We start from the raw sequence: 22,532 nt of genomic DNA on the forward strand, positions 1-22,532 counted from the left end.
AGGGGAGAGTGTGGCATTGTTGTGGGAAAAGTCTCCTTTTTCTCATCAGTGCACTAACACTACTGCTTTTTTTGGGTCAGGTACTGTCTGATGAGTGTTCGAGGCTGCTATACTGACTTCCATGTGGACTTCGGTGGTACCTCTGTTTGGTATCATATCCATCAAGGGGGAAAGGTATGGTCACAATTGTGATGGGGATTGGAATCTGAAGCTTGTTATATGACTTAGCTTCAGTTCATGCATGCTTCATATACCCTGAAAACTAGTCTATTAGGAGATACACATACACGAATCTGGAGAGAATCGTAGACTAAGTTGACTTTCTTGGCTAGACTCCAGTAGAAACTGGTATCTATCTAGCCCATTTTCCTTTTGCCAATATTGGCACCAGTACTTAGTAAACTTCAACAGTCCTGTTTACAAATTCCCAAAGCAGAATTCTCCAAATGAAGGCAAGGAAGTGGTTTTAAGAGGAAAAGATAACTTCTCTACGTGGAAGTATAGTAAATAGTAGAAGGGAACACAAAGTGGGGCTAGATTGACAATGAAATCAGTCAACTGGGTTCCATACCACTTTTCCCTATATAGCAGCATTGGTCTGAAATGTAGCCAGAGGAAGCCTTTAAGTCCTGTATGGGGATATAAACAGATGTTGAAAGATTATCCTCATTCATAAAGCCTTATATTCCAGCTTCTGAGAGTGCTTCTGAATGCTGTATGAGAATGGAAATGTAGAATTAATATCAGAGGTTTATAGTATTATACTCTTATTGGTACCTTTTTTTCTTGTTAAGAAGTAAAAGCATTTATGAGAGAAAGGTAGAACTGGAATGAAAACAAATGATGCTTTTAAAATGTGAGGGCTGAATTAGAACAGCTGTATCTCCAATCCAGAGTCACTTTGTTTACTTTAAATCTATTTAGATGGTGTCCTGAGTTTTGTCCTTTTGATCTTGGAATCGAGCAACCCAGGCCTGTCTTTTGGAGATACTGTATACCTAACTAACTGAGGCCAGCCAGCTAGGGGCAAGGAAGGGACTGCCTAGGTGACAAGCTTAATGCCCTCCTTCTCTCCAAGTCCTGTATAGGTTCCGGGTTCTACAATCAAACCCCAGGGAAGCCCTAATGCTGTTTGATCAAGTGGAGGACAGAAAAGGTCTACTTCCCTGAGGCCTCTAGAATTTCCCAAATGGTCAAGTTCTGTAGGCTGGGAGGATTGCTTGCTTCTCTTCTACCTGTTGGTCTTAACTTTGTACCTGTTTTATCAGTTGAGGGAGACGACTGGGTCATGTCAATGGCTGTTAACAGACTGAAGTTTTTTAACTCACAGGTCTTCTGGCTCATCCCCCCTACAGCCCACAACCTGGAGCTGTACGAGAATTGGCTGCTGTCAGGGAAACAGGGAGACATCTTTCTGGGTGACCGGGTATCAGATTGCCAACGCATTGAGCTCAAGCAGGGCTATACCTTCGTCATTCCCTCAGGTAAGCAAGATGGAAAAAAGTGAGTCGTCTACTCTAGCCTCTGAGAGAGCCACACTACAGTGAGTGCTTACAGCCTCTGCCCTCCGTTCCTTTCTCCTAGGCTGGATTCATGCTGTGTATACTCCTACAGATACATTGGTGTTTGGAGGCAATTTTTTGCATAGCTTCAATATCCCCATGCAGTTAAAGATATACAACATTGAAGATCGAACACGGGTAAGTAACTATGTAAGAATTAAATGTGAAGAGGTTTCATATATCTGTTTTTACTCTGCTTGCTGTGTAACACTCAAACTATTGTACTTGAACATATAAATGTGTACATTGCCTTTCTCAACTGGGGTTCCATGAGAGAATTAAACTTTACATAAAATGATTTGTGTGTCTTATTTTGTCAGTTTTTCACAGGGTGTTACATAGCTGATAAATCATCCAGGATAAATAGGGGGAAAGTTACATGCAGTAGATACCTTAAGGCAAGAGTTGACAAACTTTTTTGTAAAGAACCAGATAGTAAGTATTCTAGGCATTGTGGGCCATACAGCATCTGTCACAAGCACTTACTCTGCCTTGTAGAAAGAAGCATTTAAACAAGTGGGATAGCTCAAATATATTACAATTGTATTTATGGACACTGAAATTTGATTTCTTATAATTTTCTTATGTCACAAAATTCTCTCTTAGTTAGATTCTGCCTTACCCCCTACCATTTAAAAGTGTGATATGTTAATGATTGATGAATCTTGGAAAAGCTATGAAAGTCTTAGTGGTACTGCTCTATAAACTTTTTGGTGGATTTGAAAGTTTTCAGGATTAAAAATTAAAAAATAATTAATGAATTCATAATTGTTAGAAGGAATGGTTACTGACTAACGATCAGTTAATCATTTTGGTGCCTATTTTGAAACATGTATTTTGGTTAGAGCTACCTATTACATAAATATTATACATAAGAGACAAGATTGTTGCTGTCGAAGTTATAGAGATTGCCCTGTTAGAATTAAGAGAGGATACAGTGCTTGAATTTTATAGAATTTTATAGCTTGTTTGTTAAAAGTAGTGAAACTACAGAAGATATAATAGTAGTTTAGTAAATTTGAAGTTAAAGTAACAGTAAAAATAGTTAAAATGTTTTAAAAGAGAAAAATCACATAATTTCATAGTAAAATACTCTTATTTAACTCAAAATCATTTTGCAATAATACCATCTACCTTGGTGTAAGATTCAATCTGAAAATATTTTTAAAAAGCATTTCCTTTTTTGGCTAAAAATTGCCATTATGTCCTTTACTTAATTGTTTGCTCAGTTTGAGGGAAGAAAGGGAGGATATATATTTAATACTGTAGGTAAAATGAGCACCTTAACTCTGCATGGAAAAGTCTCCTGCAGACTGTTAAAATGGTAATAACTAATCTTGGTTTGTCTATCTAATTTTCATAGACTTTGTTTATCAGAAAATGTCAAATTTCAGTATCTGACATACTGTTTCATTTTTCCTAAATATGACTTAATTCTTTCCTTCCAAATAAGGAACTCTCTGTGTTTCCATGAAATTTCACTGGGTCCTCTACACATGTCCACAGAGGCTTTTTTTTTTTTTTTTGCTTTCCACACCCAAGCTTTTACATTGCCAGTACCAACCTGACATACATTTATTATGTTACCAACTTCTTTAAACTTAACAAAGTTTAACGTAAAAGAGAATGTGTAGAGAATGCTTTAGTAAAGAAATATAAAATATGTTATAAATTTAATGCAATATGTTAGTTACTTTTGCCATGCCGGTATAGAAATATACTATTTGAATTGAGCATTGGTAAGTCTATTGATAGTGCTTAAAGGTTCAATAATTTTATAATGAATATTAAAAACGTTTTTTTTTTTTTTTTTTTTTCAAGAATTCCAACCCAGCCTTAGAAATTGTGTGCTCTGGGTGTCTAGCAGCATAGGTAAAATGTAACGGGGTAGTTTGGGTGTATGATGTCCTGGCTATTATTAGTTCAGTCTCTTGAGTTCCAAGTGAAGAATTAAAAGTGTAATGCCCATTTTATATTTTATTTTACTTTATTTTATTTTTTAAAACTTAAAAGGCAAACAGAGACGTGCAGTGTATTATGTATGTTTAATTTAGGGGGAATCAAGTATCTGTTAATTCTTGTGTTCCCTCCTGGTGTACTAGAAGTAAATTTATTTTATTTTCAAACAAGGGAGGAGAAACCTCTTCTAGTTGTTGAAGCTGTAGTGGCATCAGAGACTAAGATTCAGAGCCTAAAGCCTTTGCATTGGAAAGCTAATGAAAAGTACATTGTCTCTCCTGCCTTGCAATGAGGAAAGTGATCTTATTCCCCAGTGATGCCCTGTGACCTAGTGAAGGGTTTTGAAAAGGGATGTCCATCTGAGTCTCCTCGATTTGGAAAGATTGCCTGACACGGAGCTTTGAAAAGTAGGTGGGAACATTCTCAGGAGTTACATATTCAGATCAATCCTAAAAGTATTGTTTTCCTTATCCTTTTGAAAGAAGCCCTCTCTGAAAGAAGACAGGCAGAATATACAAGCATACCTCAGAGATCTGGCAGGTTTGGTTCAGTACTACTGCGATAAAGTGAATATTGCCATAAACTGAATCACAGTATTTTTCTTTTTCCAGTGCATATAAAAGTTATATTCACATTATACATAGTCTGTTAGTTATTTTTACATTACTTGTCTGTTAATGTACAGTAGCATTACTGTACATAATGTACAGTAGCTTTTAAAAAAAAGTATGTACTTTAATTTAAAAATGCTTTATTGCAACAAAATTCTGTAAAGCAGTTATCCTTCAATTAAAAAATGATTGATTAAAAAAACAAAAAAAAATAAAGATAAACAAGAGTTAAAACAGGAAAAGAAAACACTTTATTGCTAAACAGTGCTAGTCATCATCTGACAAATGCAGAGTTGCTACAAACCTTCAATTTGTTTTTTTAAAAAAAAAGGCCACAATATCTGTGAAACTCGGTAAAGTAAAGCACAGTAAAATGAAGTATGCCTGTATTTAAGATAATCTCCATGGTTGATCTTGCTCAGTGATTGATCCATGCTGATTTGCGGGTTCCTTGACCATGATAAATCTAAAGGGCAATTATTTTTACTATAATTCACTTGGAATAATTTCATACTGTTTTGGGGAAGAATGGAAGAAAGCTAAAGAGAGCAGCTGATGAGGCCACATGGAATAGTAACCTGATTTGTGGACATACCATCTTGGTAGAGTATTATGAAGCAGGCAAGCTGAGAGCTAATAGTGGGAGGAAATACTCAGTCTAGTGTCCTAGATGAGGTATAGCTTGGGAATGCATCTCTAATCGTACCTTCATGTATGTAAGGACATAATAAAAACATTTACCATTATATTCTGTGTTTCATGGCCTTCTGATTCAGGTACAGGCAAGAATGGTTGATATATACAGAAAGTATATTGTGCCTTACTAACATTTTACTCTCTGCTTCAAAACTTCTTTTTGATGCTTTCCCACTCAACAAGAGAGCTTCTTGATAGTTCTGAATGGTCTTTGCAAGTATCTGTTAACTTTATTGATGATATCCCAAGACCAATAGTTTTTAAGTTGACTCACTTAAATTCTTGCTTCACATGGCAACCTAGGATTACATGTCAACTAGAGAGAGATTTTCCTGGGCTAGTTATTAGAGTGATTGTTTGTTACTCTCTTTCCTGAAAAATAGTTATTAGCTTGACTTTCTCATTATTTTGTTCCCATGTTAGGTTCCTAATAAGTTCCGCTATCCATTCTACTATGAGATGTGTTGGTACGTGTTGGAGCGCTATGTGTACTGCATAACCAACCGCTCTCACCTAACTAAGGAATTTCAGAAAGAGTCCCTTAGCATGGGTAAGTGTTCCACCTACAGGAACTTTCAAGATACTCCACAGGACTGAGGGTAAGGCCAGGAATATTCCACAGGCTATTTCCCAGTTGTTTTTTTATGGTTTATCTTTTTACTTATCTACTTAGAAGTACCGAATCCATTCATTGAAGTTAATATGGTTACAGTTGATCTCCTACCCAGATGTGAATTATAAGGGCTAAATGAAATATTCTGGATCTCATCTGGTGTTAGTACTTTGCTCTTCAAGAAAGTAATCAGTTGGAAATTCCCTGATGGTCCAGTGGTTAGGACTCTGTGCTTTCACTGCCGTGATCCAGGTTCAGTTCCTGGTTGGGGAACTAAGATCCTGCAAGCAGCTCTGTATGGGCAGAAAAAAGTCTTAACATGTTCTATTGTGTAAAGAATGGTCTTTGGCACAATAAAAACTAGGATTGCATCATCAGAGTTACTCTTACTGTATTTCAGGCACCAAACTAAGCAGTCTGTATCCATTAAGTTGTTATTACCTGTGAGGTGTGTATATCATCCATATTTTACAAATGGTGACATCAAGGTTCAAGGAAATTAAAAAACTTGCTCATGATCTAAGAGTTAATAAATGAGAATGTTACAACTTAAATCATGTTGGTAAGATTCTAAAATGTGTATTCTTCTGAGTTTTAATGTCTCCCTAACTTACACTAGAGAAATATTTTATTGGATGTCAAGGTAGTTTCAGTTATACATTTTTAGGCTAGTCCATGCCTTGAAAATAAAGAGGAGCCAACACTGCCATATCCTGTGGTCACGTAAGCAAAATACTTTTTGCCTTAGCATTTCCTCTCAGGATAATTGATGTTGTCATTTGAAAATAAAACATGCTCAACAATATGTGAAAGCAGGATATAGAATTGTATATACAGCATGATCCTAATTTTGTTTGAAAATATGTCAAGTTGTAGTTATACACATATGTATAGAAAAAGATGGAAAGACAATCCATCACACGCTTGAGTTTCTCCAAGGGTGGAGAATACAGGATGACTTACTTCTTTGCACCTTCCTGTATTTTCTAAATTATTAATAGTCAGCATTTATTTCTTTCATAATAAAAGACTAGTTAACATTTAAAAATTCTTCATTCCAAACTTTCTTTTGTTTTGACTATCAAAATCTTCCTTTAAAAAATATTCATGTTGTTTTATTAGCCATGTTGCTAAGATTTTGATTCCAAAGCTTAATTTTATGGCCAAAATTTTGAACAAAGGTGGTTTTTAAATATATGTGCTTCGTGTTTTTGTTGTTTCGTTACTAAATCATGTCTGACTCTTTGCAACTCCATGGACGGTAGCCTGCCAGGCTCCTCTGTCAATGGAATTTTCCAGGCAAGAATACTGGAGTGGGTTGCCACTTCCTTCTCCAGGGGATCTTCCCTGACCCAGGGATCGAACCCGTGTCTCCTGCATCGGCAGGCACATTCTTTACCACTGAGCGACCAGGGAAGCCAGTGTGCTTCATATTAGTACTAGTCTTTTAAAAGATAATGAGATCATAATCCTTAAATTAAGTTTGAACTTGAAACTCATTTACAGCTATTTTCATGGGTGACTTATTTTCAGCACACTGTCTATTAAAGACTGCACCCTTCCCAATCTTTTAAAAATCCAATTGACTGTTGCCTCAGTTGTCCTACTAACTCAGGATCCTGTTTTTACCTGTAACTGATTTTCAGCAGTAGACAAATGGGTTGGAATAGGGAAGACTGTTTTTAAACTGGGGTGACTTTGTCGTTTATAATTTCAGGGTCCCTCCCATACTACCTATTTCTCTTGTTGATCACATGGCCAAGTGGCACATTCATACCACACTTTCTCTTCATACTGGCAGATTTGGAGTTAAATGGGTTGGAGTCTGGAAACGGGGACGAGGAAGCAGTAGACCGAGAGCCCCGGCGCTTGAGCAGTAGACGTTCTGTCCTCACCAGCCCTGTGGCCAATGGAGTCAACCTGGATTATGATGGACTGGGCAAAACCTGCCGAAGTCTTCCAAGTCTGAAGAAAACTTTGTCTGGGGACTCATCCTCTGACTCTAGCCGGGGTTCCCAGAATGGCCAAGTGTGGGATTCCCAGTGTAGCCCCCGAAAGGACCGACAGGTGCATCTGACCCACTTTGAGCTTGAAGGCCTTCGTTGCCTTGTAGATAAATTGGAATCTCTGCCACTGCACAAGAAATGCGTCCCTACAGGGATAGAAGACGAAGATGCTCTCATTGCTGATGTGAAGGTAAGGGTTCGTTGTGTTGCATAAAGGCTGCTAATCTGGCTAGGACAGTCAGTTTCTGGATTCTGAGAGAAAATTCGGGAGTTTGGGGTGATCTTGGTTCAACCAGAAAGAAGTTAAGTGTGTGTGTGTGTGTGTGTGTGTGTGTGTGTGCACGCACGCGCGTGTGTGTGCTTGGGCTGTACAGTGTTTCAGTTCCTAAAATGAGGTTAGGTCCCTATTAGGAAAATGTGAACATTTGTATGTTCAGTTAGGATTTAAATCCGATCTTAAAAATGCAGATTTCAGGCTGACCCTAGAAAAAGGGTGAACCTGAGAAAAATGTTTATGTTAAGAAATGTTACTTAGAACTTAAGTTACACTCCGATAAAGAGGCCTATTTCAGAGCAAAAATGGCCGGTAAAATCTCTAGCAGTCTTATCCCAAGCACATTTGTTGTTGTTCAGTTGCTAAGTCGTGTTCAACTCTTTACAACCCCATGGACTGCAGCATGCCAGGACATGAGTTTGGGTAAACTCCAGGAGTTGGTGATCAACAGGGAGGCCTGGCCGTGCTGCAGTCCATGGGGTTGCCAAGAGTCGGACACGACTGAGCAACTGAACTGAAAGTGAAGTCACTCAGTTGTGTCCGACTCTTGGCGACTCCATGGACTGTAGCCTACCAGCCTCCTCCCTCCATGGGATTCTCCAGGCAGGAGTACTGGAGTGGGTTTCCATTTCCTTCTCCAGGGGATCTTCCCGACCCAGGGATCGAACCCGGGTCTCCCGCATTCCAGGCAGATGCTTTAACCTCTGAGCCACCAGGGAAGCCCAGTCCATGGGGTTGTAAAGAGTTGAACACGACTTAGCAACTGAACGACAACAACAAATGTGCTTGGGATAAGACTGCTAGAGATTTTACTGGCCATTTTTGTTCTGAAATAGGCCTCTTTATCAGAGTGTAACTTAAGTTCTAAGTAACATTTCTTAACATAAAACTGAACTGGGCTTCAAATTTATCTACATTAAGACTTAAATACATTGGGGCAACTTCTGAGAAAAGTGTCATTTTAAATGTAATTCATCTTACTGCCAAATCGAGTTTCTTCATGTTGTATATTTTTCTTCTTTCTCTGTAAGTCTCCCAGCATTCAGTTCAGTTCAGGCGCTCAGTCGTGTCCGGCTCTTTGCAACCCCATGGACTTGCAGCACACCAGGCTTCCCTGTCCATCACCAACTCCCTGAGCTTACTCAAACTCATGTCCATTGAGTCATGATGCCATCCAACCATCTCATCCTCTCTCATCCCCTACTCCTCCCACCTTCAATCTTTTACAGCATCAGGGTCTTTTTCAAATGAGTCAGTTCTTCACATCAGGTGGCCAAAGTATTGAAGTCTCAGCTTCAGCATCAGTCCTTCCAATGAATATTCAGGACTGATTTCCTTTAGGATGGACTGGTTGGGTCTCCTTGGTGTCCAGGGGACTGTCAAGAGTCTTCTCCAACACCACAGTTCAGAAGCGTCAGTTCTTCAGCACTCAGCTTTCTTTATAGTCCAGCTCTCACATCCGTACATGACTACTGGAAAAACCATAGCTTTGACTAGACGGACCTTTGTTGGCAAAGTAATATGTCTGCTTTTTAGTGCTTAGTAATCTTCAAAGTCCATCCCACTCCTCATATATTGGTCTCAAAGAAATGAATTTATTTTTAGGGAATCCAGATTTGAACTGTCTGAACTGGAGAGAGTTCTAGTAAATCTTTCCTCATGTATCTCATATGAAACCATTGGGGGCTACCCCAGAGGGCCAGTGATTTAGACTGAGCTTCCACTGCAGGAGACAAGGGTTCAGTCCCTGGTCAGAGAACTAAGATCCCACATGCCACCATATGTAGCAAAAAAAAAAAAAAAGTGACCATTAATACAAACACGAAAGTCTTTAAATCACTGTTTGGAATTATGTCTTCAGTGCAGGGCATGTGTATGTGTATTAGGAAGCTAGTTAACCATTTGTAACATGTTATTTTTAAAACCTTTTGTATATATTGTTTTAAGCCACAGAAGAATTTATAAGGAATAATTTTATGTGACCTTAAGGAAGATGGGCTAAATATCTCATAGTATGACTTTTTTATTCCTGATCCTTATACAAGTGTTTCTTGGCTACCACTAAACAACCAGCCGAGGTTCTCCCTACCTTCTGCCAGATACCTCAGGAAAGAACTCCAAAGACTGGGCTAAGACCTAGACTTCTAATTTTTTTATTTTTTTCTTTCTTCAATTGACATTCTAACTATATCTTATTATTTATGCATCATTGAGATGATAAAAACTTTTAAGAGACTGAAAGGATTGGTAACCTAGTGAGGTTGGTCCTCTCCATAGTGATAGAACCTAGGCAGTTGTTTTTACAGTTTAGTTTTATAACGTTGTAGACAAGGCAGGTGGTATTGTGGCCTTGTTTATGTGAGGAGATAACTAAGCTCCAGGTAGGTGTGGTCCTGTGTCGATGATTGGTACAGTGCGCCAGAACAAACTTAGCCGTACTTTCCCATATTCACAAGCCAGTTCCCAAACTCACTTCCCACCCCTGAGTGAACAAAGGACACTATATTTTTTGTTTTTCATTGCAATGGGACATACATATTTTCCTGAGAGTTTGAGTGTAGCATCTTTTTTTTTTTTTTTTTTTTTTCTACAGAAGGTTGTCTCTTTTTTTGGCCAGGCCACAGGGTTTGCATGATCTCAGTTCCCTAACCAGGCACTGACCCCAGGTCACGGCAGAGAAAGTCTGAAATCGTAACCACCAGGCCACCAAGGAACTTCCCCAAAGTTTCTTCTTTCTTTTTTTAAAATTTTATATTGGCCGTGCTTTGTGGCATGCAAGATCTTAATTACCAGACCAGGAATCGAACCTGTGCCCCCTGCATTGAGAGCATGGAGTCTTAACCACTGGACCACCAGGAAAGTCCACAAGTTTCTTTTTTCCTAGCTCTTCTACCATGGATGTGGAAAACATTAAATTGTGACTTTGGTGACTTACTAACTTGTATAATTGCCTTTAGGAACCCTAAGAAGGAAGGTTTTATAAGTTTATCTCTCACTAATATTCTTTTAGCCTGGGGATCTGCATTTTTAATTTATGAAAAAGAGAAATATCTTTTTAATCCTAAGGGATGTCTATAGATAGATTTGATTTCATTGAATCCAGTTGTAGGAAGTCATATTATAATTCACTAATCAGTTGTACAGGTCAAATGTCATGATAGAAATACACAAACTATTAACTAATTTGACCAAACTCCGGGAGATAGTGAGTGCCTGGGGTCACAAAAAGTTGGACACAACTTAGCGACTGAACAACATCTCTTAACTAATATAGTTGCTGCTAAGTCGCTTCAGTCGTGTCGGACTCTATGCAACCCCATAGACGGCAGCTCACCGGGCTCCGCCGTCCCTGGGATTCTCCAGGCAAGAACACTGGAGTGGGTTGCCATTTCCTTCTCCAAACTAATATAGTTAAATAAGGATATTTATAGAGGTAGAGTAGTAGGGGAAAATGTAGAAAGATTTGTGTCAAACTTTAGGCAGAGTAAAAGGCCGCAGCAAGAAAGGGAATGAGTTAAGAAGAGCCATCTAAAGCTCTTAACACTGTGACAAGTGCCCTAAGAGAGCTTGCTATTTATCAGGAATCATAGAAAACGTGGGTGCCTTTGCTCAGTAAGATAGAGGTGGCATAGAGACCAGGTCATAAGAGAATGAGTGGCCCAGTAGGATGACTGCACAGACTGGCAGTGTTTGAGTTCTCCCTTGTTTACCCAATACCGTATCAAAATATAGCTGATGACAGAAGACAAAAGATTTAGAGACCGGCTCTGCAAGTACTTTGAGTTAAGATCAAATGGATTACTTATTCCTACATTTGACCTGTTATATTTAATTTGAGCTTTAGATAATAGTTTCAGACTTGAATACTTTGAAAACCTGAACACCACCAAAAAGAAAAAAGCATTGGATCGTGTGGGTGCCGAATCCCTGCCCAGCTGGAGGCTGCAGTGCCAGAGCGCTTGGTGCTGTGGTAGCACAGGAGGCTGCGCTGCAGCGAAGGGCTAAGCAAGCCAGAGCTCACCCTTCCTGTAAGAGAGAGGAAGGGTCTCTTGTTGTGGCCTATGTGGCTCTCACAAATAACTAGGAAAAGAGGTTAGAGGAACATTGGTGGGATGAGATACCCATAATTACATATTCCCTGGGAGAAGCAGATCTAGTGATGTGGTTAAAGGGCTTTGAAGCTTCTAAAAATGTTCTACAGTATTGAAGAAAGAATCATAGAGTTGCAAGGGGATTAGATGAAATATGGGGCATTAAAAAAGTTGATTTATTGGCAGTTGGGGGAAAGTAATGAGCATATATAAAGTCCTATTTGGGAGGGGTTATAAAGTAACCTTGACTCCTGATCTAAAATTGAGAGTCCATGTCCTTGAGAGATGTTGAGTAAAGAGGCAGGACCTGGAGTAGTATGTATAGTGTATAGTCTAATCCCATTAGTGTTTAAAAAAAAGTATCTTTGTTTGTATGTGCTAAAATTACAGAGGGCCTGGAGTGGGAATGTTAACTCCTTACTGACCATGGGTCATAGCAAGGTGGTGGGAATCAGCTAGAAGGCTGAATTTTTAATCAGACTTTATTGTTTTCTGTTTATTTTGGTAATAAAGCAACTCTTAATATATGTATAAAAAGAGGCACTTAATATATCAATACATCTGGCTGCCCAACTCAGTTAATGAAACAATTTCAGAGTTTTTGAATATTTTTCTACTTTCCTATTTTCTTTAAGACATTTTGATAGGCTTGGCAGAAATGTGACTGTTGGGCAGGATACTAGATCAATAAGAGCCCGTTTTCTCCTCTATAAAAATAACATCTACCTCAGTGGTGATGTTGTGAAAATTACAAATCTTTGAAATTCACTTATTTCACTACTGTAAGTAATCCCTGCCTGCTCTCTGCCAAGAACCAGGCTTAGTGTTGGTATAAATATGCAAACATACTGTGGACCAAACCTCAGGGGGCCTACTAAGGTCCAGTGGAGGAGCAGGCATTTTAAGTGGGCTAAGAAAGTGAGTGACTGACTGACTTCTAGGTTTACAGGTGCTGGACCTGACCCTGAGGACTGGTGGTAGATTCTGTCCTGAGGGAAGGAGGCGCCCTTCTTTTTAGTTAACTGGTTAAAACCCTTGCCTGTTAGATGATGCAGACTGATGACTACAGTATTATCTAAATGATAAAAGCTGTAAATTTATAAATTTGAAATTCTTCCTTTGTGGTACAGTTGGCTACTGCTGCTCTTATCTAAGAGTCTATCTAGCATTTTATTTTATAACTATGATCTAAAAATTTATATGAAGCTCCTCAGGAGGATGATGGGACTGAAGCAGAGTTATGGTTGTGAATAAATACAGAAACACGAATCAGAAATGTTCCTTCATCTGACACTTTGGGAGTGATTCTGACACTAACAAAGAGAAGAGCTGATAGAGAGCCCAGTAAAATTGGATTTTAATCCATCAAGCCAGATGAGGAGGGAAAAAAAGAACCTGTATAAATAAAACTTCATTTGTAGTTTTTACTGATATTTGTAATAATTACTGAGTAAAAAGTTTTGAATAACTCATGTACAAGGCCTATAAAGCTAGATTAAAATAGAGACAGTTCTTTAAAAATGTTTTCATATAGTCCTGTATTATGTAATGTTACGTTCTTAGTAATTCTCATCATTGTTGCCTACCTTTTATTCTGAATGAAAAGGAGAAAAAGAATGGGCCTTATTTATAATGTGTGATTTGGGAACTTACTTGAAATGAGTTTCCTAGTGCCCTGATTTTTGTTCTTTCCTGGTGGCCTCTAGAATTTGTGCTTGCTACAACTTGGACTTGTGTTTAGTTTTGGAGTAACTTGTTTCTCTTAAGTATTTGAGCATACTGTATCATCCCTCTAGATTAGATAGCACTAAGACCTAAATAAGCATTTTCCAAGAGGACCTCTCACAATGTTAAGGAAGGTTTTTCTAACATAATAGGCTAATTACAGAGAGTCCTTGAATCGTAAAAGTACAAGTTTAGGATTAGAATGACCATTCACACATTTCCAGGAAGAGCTCCACAGAACAGTACAAAAGTCTCTCCTTCCCTTGGTAAACTAATGTCAGAAGTAAACGTACTGCCCCTGGCACCAGAGCCCCAGGCCTCAGAGAGCCTACTCGGCCATTGACTCTGCAGGAGAAACTCACCGAAACAACTGTCCTGGAATAAGCTAGAATAAATAAGCATGTTTCCAGTGGTAAGAGCTGGGTTCTCAGTGGCCTGAGGTGTTTATTTCAAAGCCACTTCTGTAATTTCCCAAAAAGTCAAGTTACATTTATTAGAGTCTAAAAGTTACATAAATCTGGCCCCAATATACTGAATGCTGAGCCTGAGGAAAGAGTGCTCCTTCAGTCTGAGTTTAACCCTGACTGTGGATCGGTGAGTGCAGAGTAGGTGACACGTGTCACTTGAGTGGCTGTCAAAAGTGGCACCAAGATGTGTGACCGAATGGGAGACCGGTTGCTTCATCAGGCAGTGTCAAACGACAGGAATAGGAAGAGTGCGGGGGTGCTGATATCCTAAGGATGGAGTGGTGAGAGGCAGAGTCCGCGCTGTTAACTGAGGCCCCAGGAGAGCGGTGCTGGCCCTAGGTTCCCGGTGCCTGATGCCGAAGCAGGGGAGTGAAGCTCCTGAGGGTGCACCTCAGCTGGTCTGACTTGGTCACGAGGGAGCTGCGGGCGGCTCTCACGGTGCGGGCTGGGGCAGAGGCCGCCGCAGTTGTGAAAGTAGCTGAGATGAACAGACGGATGGTATCCGGTCTTTCGGTATTGGTGGGTATGTGTCATGCCCAAGGTGTTTCTGGAAACGTGTGCTGGCTCTGAATTCTGGGCTAGGGGAGGGGCAGCGGGGGCAGGTGAGGCTGGCCGGCGGTGGGGAGAGCAGGCAACTCCAGAGGCGCTCGACTCCGGGCCGGGCTCTGCCGCAGAGGCTGAACTTCAGGCGACTCGCTGTCTGCTCGGGCACGGGGAGAGCCCTGTGCGCAGCCCTGGGGAGCGCCGCCGTGACAGGGAGGTGACCCTGAGGGCCGGGGTGTGGACCGCGGCAAGGACTTTCGAACGCGGGACCCGACTCTGCATGGGTTAAAGCCTTCCCTTCCCTTCCCTCCGCTGGCGCCTTCCCGATGTCGCCGGCGAGAGCCCTGGGGGCCGGCCCTGGGTTCTGCCCCGGCGCTGACGGGGCGGTGGGAGGGAGAGGGCGGGGCGGCGGCTCCCTCCCGGCGGGCTCTCCTCCAATCGCCGCGCCGGGAGCGCTGCCCAGCACGCCCCCTCCTGACTCTGCCGCAGGACGCTGGGCCCTCTGCTGGCTCGCTCACTCGAGCTCGGCTCCCCTCCTGCCATCTTCCGTTGCAAAGCATTTCTGGGAGCTGCATGTGGGTGACGCAGCAGCATTGTTCGCAGGCACAGGAAGCCGCGGCTGAGCTCTGGGGCTCGAGAAGGAGCGCAGGACGCTGCGCACCGCTCCCTCCGGGTAGCCTGAAAGGTGATCGCCCGACTGCCCTGCCTTAAGTGCCCTGGGAGATTTCAGATTTTTTTTCAATAAACTGGGATTTTTCCTAGAGGCAGAACACCTAACTCCTTCAGCACAACTTCCAATACAGAAAGCAAAACAAAGACGCTGGGGAAACTTCATCCAAGAGCCTCGGCAGCTCCAGAGGACGGGAAACACAAGGTCAGACGGGCGGGCGGGCGGCAGAGCCCTCTTGGTCTGGGGTGTGTGGTGTGTGGAACTGCAGGGACCGGTCTCGGCGGCGGAGAGGCAGGAGAACTGCCTGCCGGCGAGTCCGGGATAGTGCTGAGGTATCGGTGGTGCCGTCGTTACTGCACTTGTTCCCTCTCCCGGTGGGATGTGCTTTCGAAATGGGTCGTTTACCTTTGGGAGTCTCTTCCCCTTCTCCGCCCAGGCGCCCGCGGTTCTCGTTGCCTTCCTGGGCTGTGGCGGGTGTGGGCTTGCGCTTGAACAGTCTCTCATGCCAGGAGGCTAGATAGGCGTAAGCCTTTCCGCACTCCACCCCCACTCCCTGTCCCAAACCCCCTCTGGTGAAGGGTGGTGGCTTCTTTATATGGTTTCTTGAAGGGCCTCAGCTGGAGTCTGCCTTTTTTGATGAAAGCAGGGTGTGCTTGGTTGTATGGCCCCAGTGAAATAGGGCTTGGAAGGAAATCTGCATTTCCCTCCACACCCACGCAGACCCTAGTAACTGAGTCGTGCCTCTGTGAACAGCTGCCCCCACACCCCACACCCTCCACCCCCGCCCCAACACAGACACAATTTATCCACCTACCCTTCCTTGTCCCCCACAGAAATCTAGCAGGTAGACTGCTTTTGGTGATAGTTAGGTCCCTGTTCTACTCTTGAACAATTGCGGATCTTTCTGTGCAGTCTGTTTTGCTGAAAGTGGAAAGTCCCTGTTTGTGGACAGTTCAGTGCTCTAGGGGCGGAGGAAATGGGCAGAGTCCTACTCCGCGGCAGCAGTGCGAGGTGGGGGAGGGGAACTCGCACTCCCTAGCACACATTTTGAATGGACCTGAATTTCTCACCCCAGGGAGATTGGGAGTGGGACGGAGCCTGGTCCCACGTGGCACCGCACCCCGCCTCTTCACCCCTACGCAGTGTGGTGCTAACAGGAGGCTCCAGAATAGGATGCCATAGCAACTCGAAGTAAATAAAACGTCTGCAGAGGAAATCAGTTTGGGGGAGGGAGAGAGGCATCTGGGGGACTTGGCAGAGGGACTCATCCTGGAGGAGCTTCGTGGGTACTAGTTAAAGGGTCTTTCTGAGTCCCAGCTCTGGATCTGGAGCGTGATCCTTAGGTTAAGGATGAAAAACCTTCGTAGAGAAATGCTTCATGCTTCAAGAGTCCTGGTCTCTAGGCATAGAGCCCACAGGATTCTGAGAATGATTATTTAAAATGGCCCAGGCATGCTGGCCTGTCTAGGATTAAAGTTTACTTTTTCTTGAACCAGTTGATATCCTGTATACATCTAAAGCAATCAGAAAGAATTGTGTGATTTGTCTTCTGGATTTGTGGGGGGGGGGGGGGTGTTTTGCGGTTGCCATTGCTTTAGGGCTCATGAGGTCAGATGAGGAGAGATTTCATTGTGCTAGAAGGTTTGGGACTGAGAAATTTCTGTCTAAAACATAAAAGATTTGTTTCAAAATAATAACCAGTGTGACTCACTTGAGTGGCAGTTTCTTACTGTAGAATTGTTCCTCGAGGCTTCAAACTAGATTGGCTAAAGGCATGAGAACTATTGCCCCTGAGATTGTTGCTGCCCCCTCTATAGGAATAAAGGCAAATAAGTGACCATGTGTGCATATGGGTACATGTGTGTGTGCATGTGGGTGTGAGGGAGAGAGATTTGAGAATGAGATTTCTTTAATCAGCCTTCGAAGAACGGAGTCCTGGGTTGAAATCAAGATGTTAAGACCCTGTTATTCATATTAGCCAATCCTTTTTGTTATTTTTGCCAGTCGGTATTTGGTAATAACGTCGACAGAATGAAGGCATTATTTTAAAATATGATGGTACTCGTTAGCTGGTATAGAAAAGTGAAGAGTTGATGTAAAGTTTTACTGTCATGTATAGAAGTATGTGACAACACTTGACAACGGGAGCCTGGTTACAGTGAGCACACAAAGTGCGGGGTTGGAAGCAAAGGTCAATGTAAAGTCCTGATAGTTTGAGTTCTCTTCCATCTTCTGTTTGTTTCGCAGCGGGTCTCTATATGAAGGGAAAATGTCGAAAGTTGCCAGCCTGCTCTTCCCCTTGGTGCTTAGGGGAACTGAGGCTAAGTCTGTCTGGATGCTGTTAGGAGTGGTTGACTCTTTGTTCACTGTGTCTTTTCTTCCCCTCTTCTCTCATGTCTCACCCTTAGGTTTTGCTGGAGGAACTTGCCAACAGTGATCCCAAGTTAGCCCTCACTGGAGTCCCTATAGTACAGTGGCCGAAAAGGGATAAGGTAAGAAACCATTCTTCAAGCCGCTGAAACATTTTGCTGGCTAACTATTACCATTCCAGGAAGAAAAAGAACAACCAGAGGCAGACAGGTTTTGGTGCATTAATGTGAACTGACAGAAAATCATTATTCAGTTCTGTTTTGACTCTTCAGTCAAGCTATCTTTGGAGGTGACTCTCTTAACAGACTGTCAAACTAGAAGACCTGCCTCCAAGTTCAGATGCCAACGTGTACATTTGTTCACCAGAGTGGATCAGTTCATATCCTTCTGCCCCAGTGACTCAATTCTTTTTATAGATCTGATGTAAAATTAGTTAAAATAATTAGATATACATTTAAAAGGCTAGATCGTTTCTTCATTGAAGTGAGACCACACTCTCAAGGTTCCCCTTGATTTGGACTTTTCAGTATTGAATTGAGAAGGGACGAAAACAGCTACCCATAGATTGTCGCTTATGAATTTTCATGTCCCTTCAGTCAGGTCCTATATAATTCTATCCCATGTTGTCCTTTGTCAAGATCAGTCATAGAATTCTGATCTTGGTCGTGAGTCTGGCAAATAAATTAGGCCCTTCTTTGTTTCCCAGCTACAACTTGCAGAGCCATCACATCCCAGGAACATTTAGGCAAAATATAAAGGTGTGTGTCTAAAATATGTCTTTGAAGAAGCACTTCCTCCTTCCTCACTGCTTCTGTCCCACTTGGCTTCTGCTTGGCCACATGGGGCTGCCGCAAAGCAGGTTAGTCCTTTTTGGCCCTGGCTGTTGAGTGTTTTGTGTCCAAAAAGTGTTTAAGGCACAGTGGAAGTTAAAGAAGTGGAAGACACAGTCCTTGTTCTTAAAAAGATCACCAGCAAGGTAAAATACAGGTGCTAAAATTATAAACATATACCTGAGAAATTTATTCATGTTCAGCTGTTATTGGAGTGTCTGCTATGTGCCAGAATTGTAGGGTTGAATTTAGAATAATAAAGAATAAGACTTGTTGCTCCTTCAAGTAGTTTCCTGTCTTCTTCAGGAGTGTATTCTGAGTAATAATATTCAGGATAAGGAAATATTGAAGGGCCCCTGCAATGCCTTTGGCACATAGAAAGCTTCAGGGAAGGGCAGATCAACCGAGTGAGAGGGACGTGGCTGAAGTAGTCTGAAGGGATTGGCAAACTTTTTTTGTGAAGATAACGTGTAGGTAATAAATGTAATAAAGATGATAATTTTTTAAATTTTGCAGGCTATTCAATCTGTTGCAGTTTCTCAGTTCTCCCACTTCACTAGAAAGCACCCATGGACAAAACAAAAATGAGCATGGTTTTGTGCCAATAAGATTTTGTTTACAAAAACAGCCTGTGGGCGATTTGCCCTCAGGCCATAGTTTGCCAGGCCATATCATCATCTACCCACTCCAGTCCTCACTGCTTTCTCTTTCCAGCTTAAATTCCCAACCCGGCCAAAGGTGCGGGTTCCTACCATCCCCATTACAAAGCCTCACACTATGAAACCAGCGCCGCGGTTAACACCTGTGCGCCCAGCCGCTGCTTCTCCCATCGTGTCTGGAGCCAGACGGAGACGAGTGCGATGTCGAAAATGCAAAGCCTGCGTGCAGGGAGAGTGTGGTGTTTGTCACTACTGCAGGGACATGAAGAAGTTTGGGGGGCCTGGTCGCATGAAGCAGTCCTGTGTTCTCCGGCAGTGCTTGGCAGTGAGTGATCTGCTGGGTAAAGAATATGGGGGAGGGGTGTGGTGCCAGGGGTGGGGCTGAAATATACATATAGTATAGACCCGCAGAGCTGGAAAGAAAAGGTTTTGCTGTCTGTGGCTTTTTTCATTTTGTCCCTTTTGTCTCTGGATTTAGAAGGAAGGTGTCTGATATTTAACATAATCAAATTAGATTTTTGCCTAATTTTCAAATGAGAGACTAGTGTTTGAAGGACAGATCACTGCAGTCCATTCCCTCTTTAAGTGGATTAGAAAGGAAGGACCTGGGAGGCCAAGGATAGGCCAACTGAAAATAAACTGATCCCTGTTGGTCTCTACTCAGCTAGTTGACTCTTCCTATCTTCCTTAGTCATTTTCCTGCCAAAACCTCTCTTCTCTCCACCTCATCTCCATGCTCTCTTAAGTGTTTACTGGGGAATTGCAGGAACCAAATTGTCCACCTTCAGTTAAAGGGAAGCTGAATGATAAGGATCTAAGCTTGGTTTCTGTCTTTGTCCTCTTATAGCCCAGACTGCCTCACTCCGTCACATGTTCCCTCTGTGGAGAGGTGGATCAAAATGAGGAGACACAGGACTTTGAGAAGAAACTCATGGAATGCTGTATCTGCAATGAGATTGTTCATCCTGGCTGCCTCCAGGTGAGGAGAGGCCTAAGGGGCCCATGAGGTAACAGTGTCTCAAGACTCGGAGCGGAGCAGAGGAGAGTGGGGCATCTGTCACAAGAGGCTGCTGAGGGTCACAGAGGGTTCTAACATCTGTTCTTGATTCAGTGTCTGTATTCAGTGTTGGGGACTGTACTAGACCCTGAGGCTAAACTAGTACACAAAATAGTCTTGGTTTCTGCTCTCATGGAGTTTACAGGCTGGCCTTGGTGGGTATGTTTGGAGTCCCCAGCCATCGTGGAATAGCGTAGTTTTGGAATGCCTCACATTTTTAAAGCGTCTCTGTTACATACTTCATTGTATCTGTGGGTTATTAGTTCCTGAAAGATGGTGAGAGTAATACTGTCAGCTGACGTTTAGTGTGTGTTGAGTCTGTATCAGGCTCTGTGCATACCTGGGGTAGTGCACTACCCCAGGTAACAATAGGAATTCTGTGGGAATCCAGTGTTTAGAATTATGGGCGTACACTGCTCAAGGCCCGGGTTCTATCCGTGGTTGGGAACTACCATCCCACAAGCCACACAACACAGCTCGGCAAAAAAAAAAAAAAAAGGTAATGAGGTTTAAGCCTTAACCTCAGATATTGAGTCAACTCTTCTATCATGGACCTTAGGCTCAGGTGTGTTCAAAAGCTCTCCAAGAGATTCTAATGTGCAGCCAGAACGGAGAAGCACAGTTTTATATGACTCCTCATTTAATCTTGAAGACAACTCTGTGAAGTGGGGTCTGTCTTATATTTTCTGTAAATCTAAATTACATTGGTTGGTGCTGCTACTTTTCTTGGTCTTTCTGAAGGTGTCAACTATGTCATGACTGCCACCTGGCTGACAATGATTATATAAGACACTGTTAATTGTGAGAAGCAGCCCAGTTTCAGACAATTCAAATGTGAAAAAATATGTATCTTGGATTTGATAAAATAGGGTATTATCATCATAATGATGACAATGGTTAGTACAAAGTGTTTACTACATGCCACACATTTTTCTAAGCATTTTATATGATATTTAATCCATTTAATCCTCACCATTACCATGTAAGGTGGATATTTTTATTTATCCTCACCCAACAGTTGAGTCATACAGACCTGGTTACTAGTCTCCAAACCAAAGCCATAACTGCATCATAACCATTATGCCCCACACTCAAGATCATACTGGCACCATTCCTGTATGTTCACTTCCTTTTACAGAGTGGCATGGGACCCTCAGGAGAATGTATGTGTCAGGGGAAGAGACTCCAGATTGGCTCAGACTCTTGGGAATCTTCTCTTAAAGTCTAAATTTGATCAGAGTGAGGGTGGCCAGTATCCCACTGGCTGAGAGTGAGGCCAAATGGCTCTTGATTTGTTTTTTTTTTTCCTCCCCTGTAAACCAGTGGGTTTAGGAGTGAGTAACTCTTTCCAACCGTATGTCTGTGTTACTGTTTGATAAAGGAAACTTAAGAGACAGATTGGGTTTTGTCTGTTTCTTAAATGAGACAGATTTTTAATAACCTCTCTCTGCCTGTAGATGGATGGAGAGGGGTTGCTTAACGAGGAATTGCCAAATTGCTGGGAGTGTCCAAAGTGCTACCAAGAGGACAGCTCAGAAAAAGCCCAGGTAAGGGAACGTTTCCAGTCTTGCACTGTGAGAAGGAAGCAAGTGTCAAGTTTAGAAATAACGTTTGCCTTTGCATGTTATTCCTGACCCAGGAGATTATTTTTTGTTTTGTTTGTTATCTTTTTTCCCCTTTGTTTAGCTATTTTTGAGTTGTGAATTTTGTTTTTTTTGCATTATTAAATATTGTTCTCCCGGGACTCTGCAAATTCCCAGTGTTCTTTTACACCCTGGGGCCCTTGGAAAAGAGGAGCCACAGCCAGGCTGTTTGAGGAGGGAAATGAGGTGAGCGTGGTCTGTGAGGAATGAAACTTGAGCAGAGGCAGCGACCTGAGTCAGCTGGTACATACAGTCGTACACTAGAGTTTCCAGTTGCGCGGGTTCACATTTTTGTCTGCTTCACCTTTGTGGCAAAAAACCCTGCCCTTGTGCCCAGTTGTGTCCTACAGAGGCAGTCCCTCTTCCGGAGAAAACCAGTGCTGTGACCTTGGCCCCAAGCTACTATGGTTGCTTGTCAGTAGCCACCAGTAATGTCAGAGGGCCAGAAGGACTGGTCTCTCAGGCCAGGAAGACACGACCTGCTAAGGGCATGCACAGAGGCAGCCATTGGCCTCAGGCCAGTCATCACGCTCTCAGTCTCCTCCAGGTACCCTGTACAGGAGAGTAGGGACACGTTTCCTTGTTTCTTTTTTTTTTTTTCCTATTTCTTCCCACTCAGGCACTGAGGTCATTGAACTTCTCAGTCTAAATAGGTCTGATGACGGATTTCTGGAGTTGACGAGTGCTAGAGTTCTCATTGGAGAAGGCAGTGGCGCCCACTCCAGTGCTCTTGACTGAAGAATCCCATGGACGGAG

At 42.3% G+C, this 22,532-nt stretch overlaps 1 protein-coding gene across 3 annotated transcripts in view; it reads left to right on the plus strand.

Moving 5' to 3' along the window:
- KDM2A (lysine demethylase 2A) overlaps window positions 1-22,532 on the plus strand; it is a 93,114-nt gene that overhangs the window by 61,470 nt on the left and 9,112 nt on the right. For 2 of the 3 annotated variants that reach the window (XM_006072688.4, XM_044943760.2), the window contains 9 exons: window positions 81-174; window positions 1,331-1,484; window positions 1,585-1,700; window positions 5,252-5,378; window positions 7,243-7,637; window positions 17,626-17,709; window positions 19,132-19,401; window positions 19,924-20,055; window positions 21,591-21,680. In XM_006072688.4, coding sequence (XP_006072750.1) covers window positions 81-174; window positions 1,331-1,484; window positions 1,585-1,700; window positions 5,252-5,378; window positions 7,243-7,637; window positions 17,626-17,709; window positions 19,132-19,401; window positions 19,924-20,055; window positions 21,591-21,680 — 1,462 coding nt within the window. Of the gene's footprint in view, window positions 1-80; window positions 175-1,078; window positions 1,157-1,330; window positions 1,485-1,584; window positions 1,701-5,251; window positions 5,379-7,242; window positions 7,638-17,625; window positions 17,710-19,131; window positions 19,402-19,923; window positions 20,056-21,590; window positions 21,681-22,532 lie in introns of those variants that run through there. The other variant, XM_025286753.3, reaches the window with a different exon arrangement.

Source organism: Bubalus bubalis, chromosome 5 (genome assembly GCF_019923935.1).
Source record: "Bubalus bubalis isolate 160015118507 breed Murrah chromosome 5, NDDB_SH_1, whole genome shotgun sequence".
In the NCBI taxonomy this organism is placed as follows: Eukaryota; Metazoa; Chordata; class Mammalia; order Artiodactyla; family Bovidae; genus Bubalus; species Bubalus bubalis.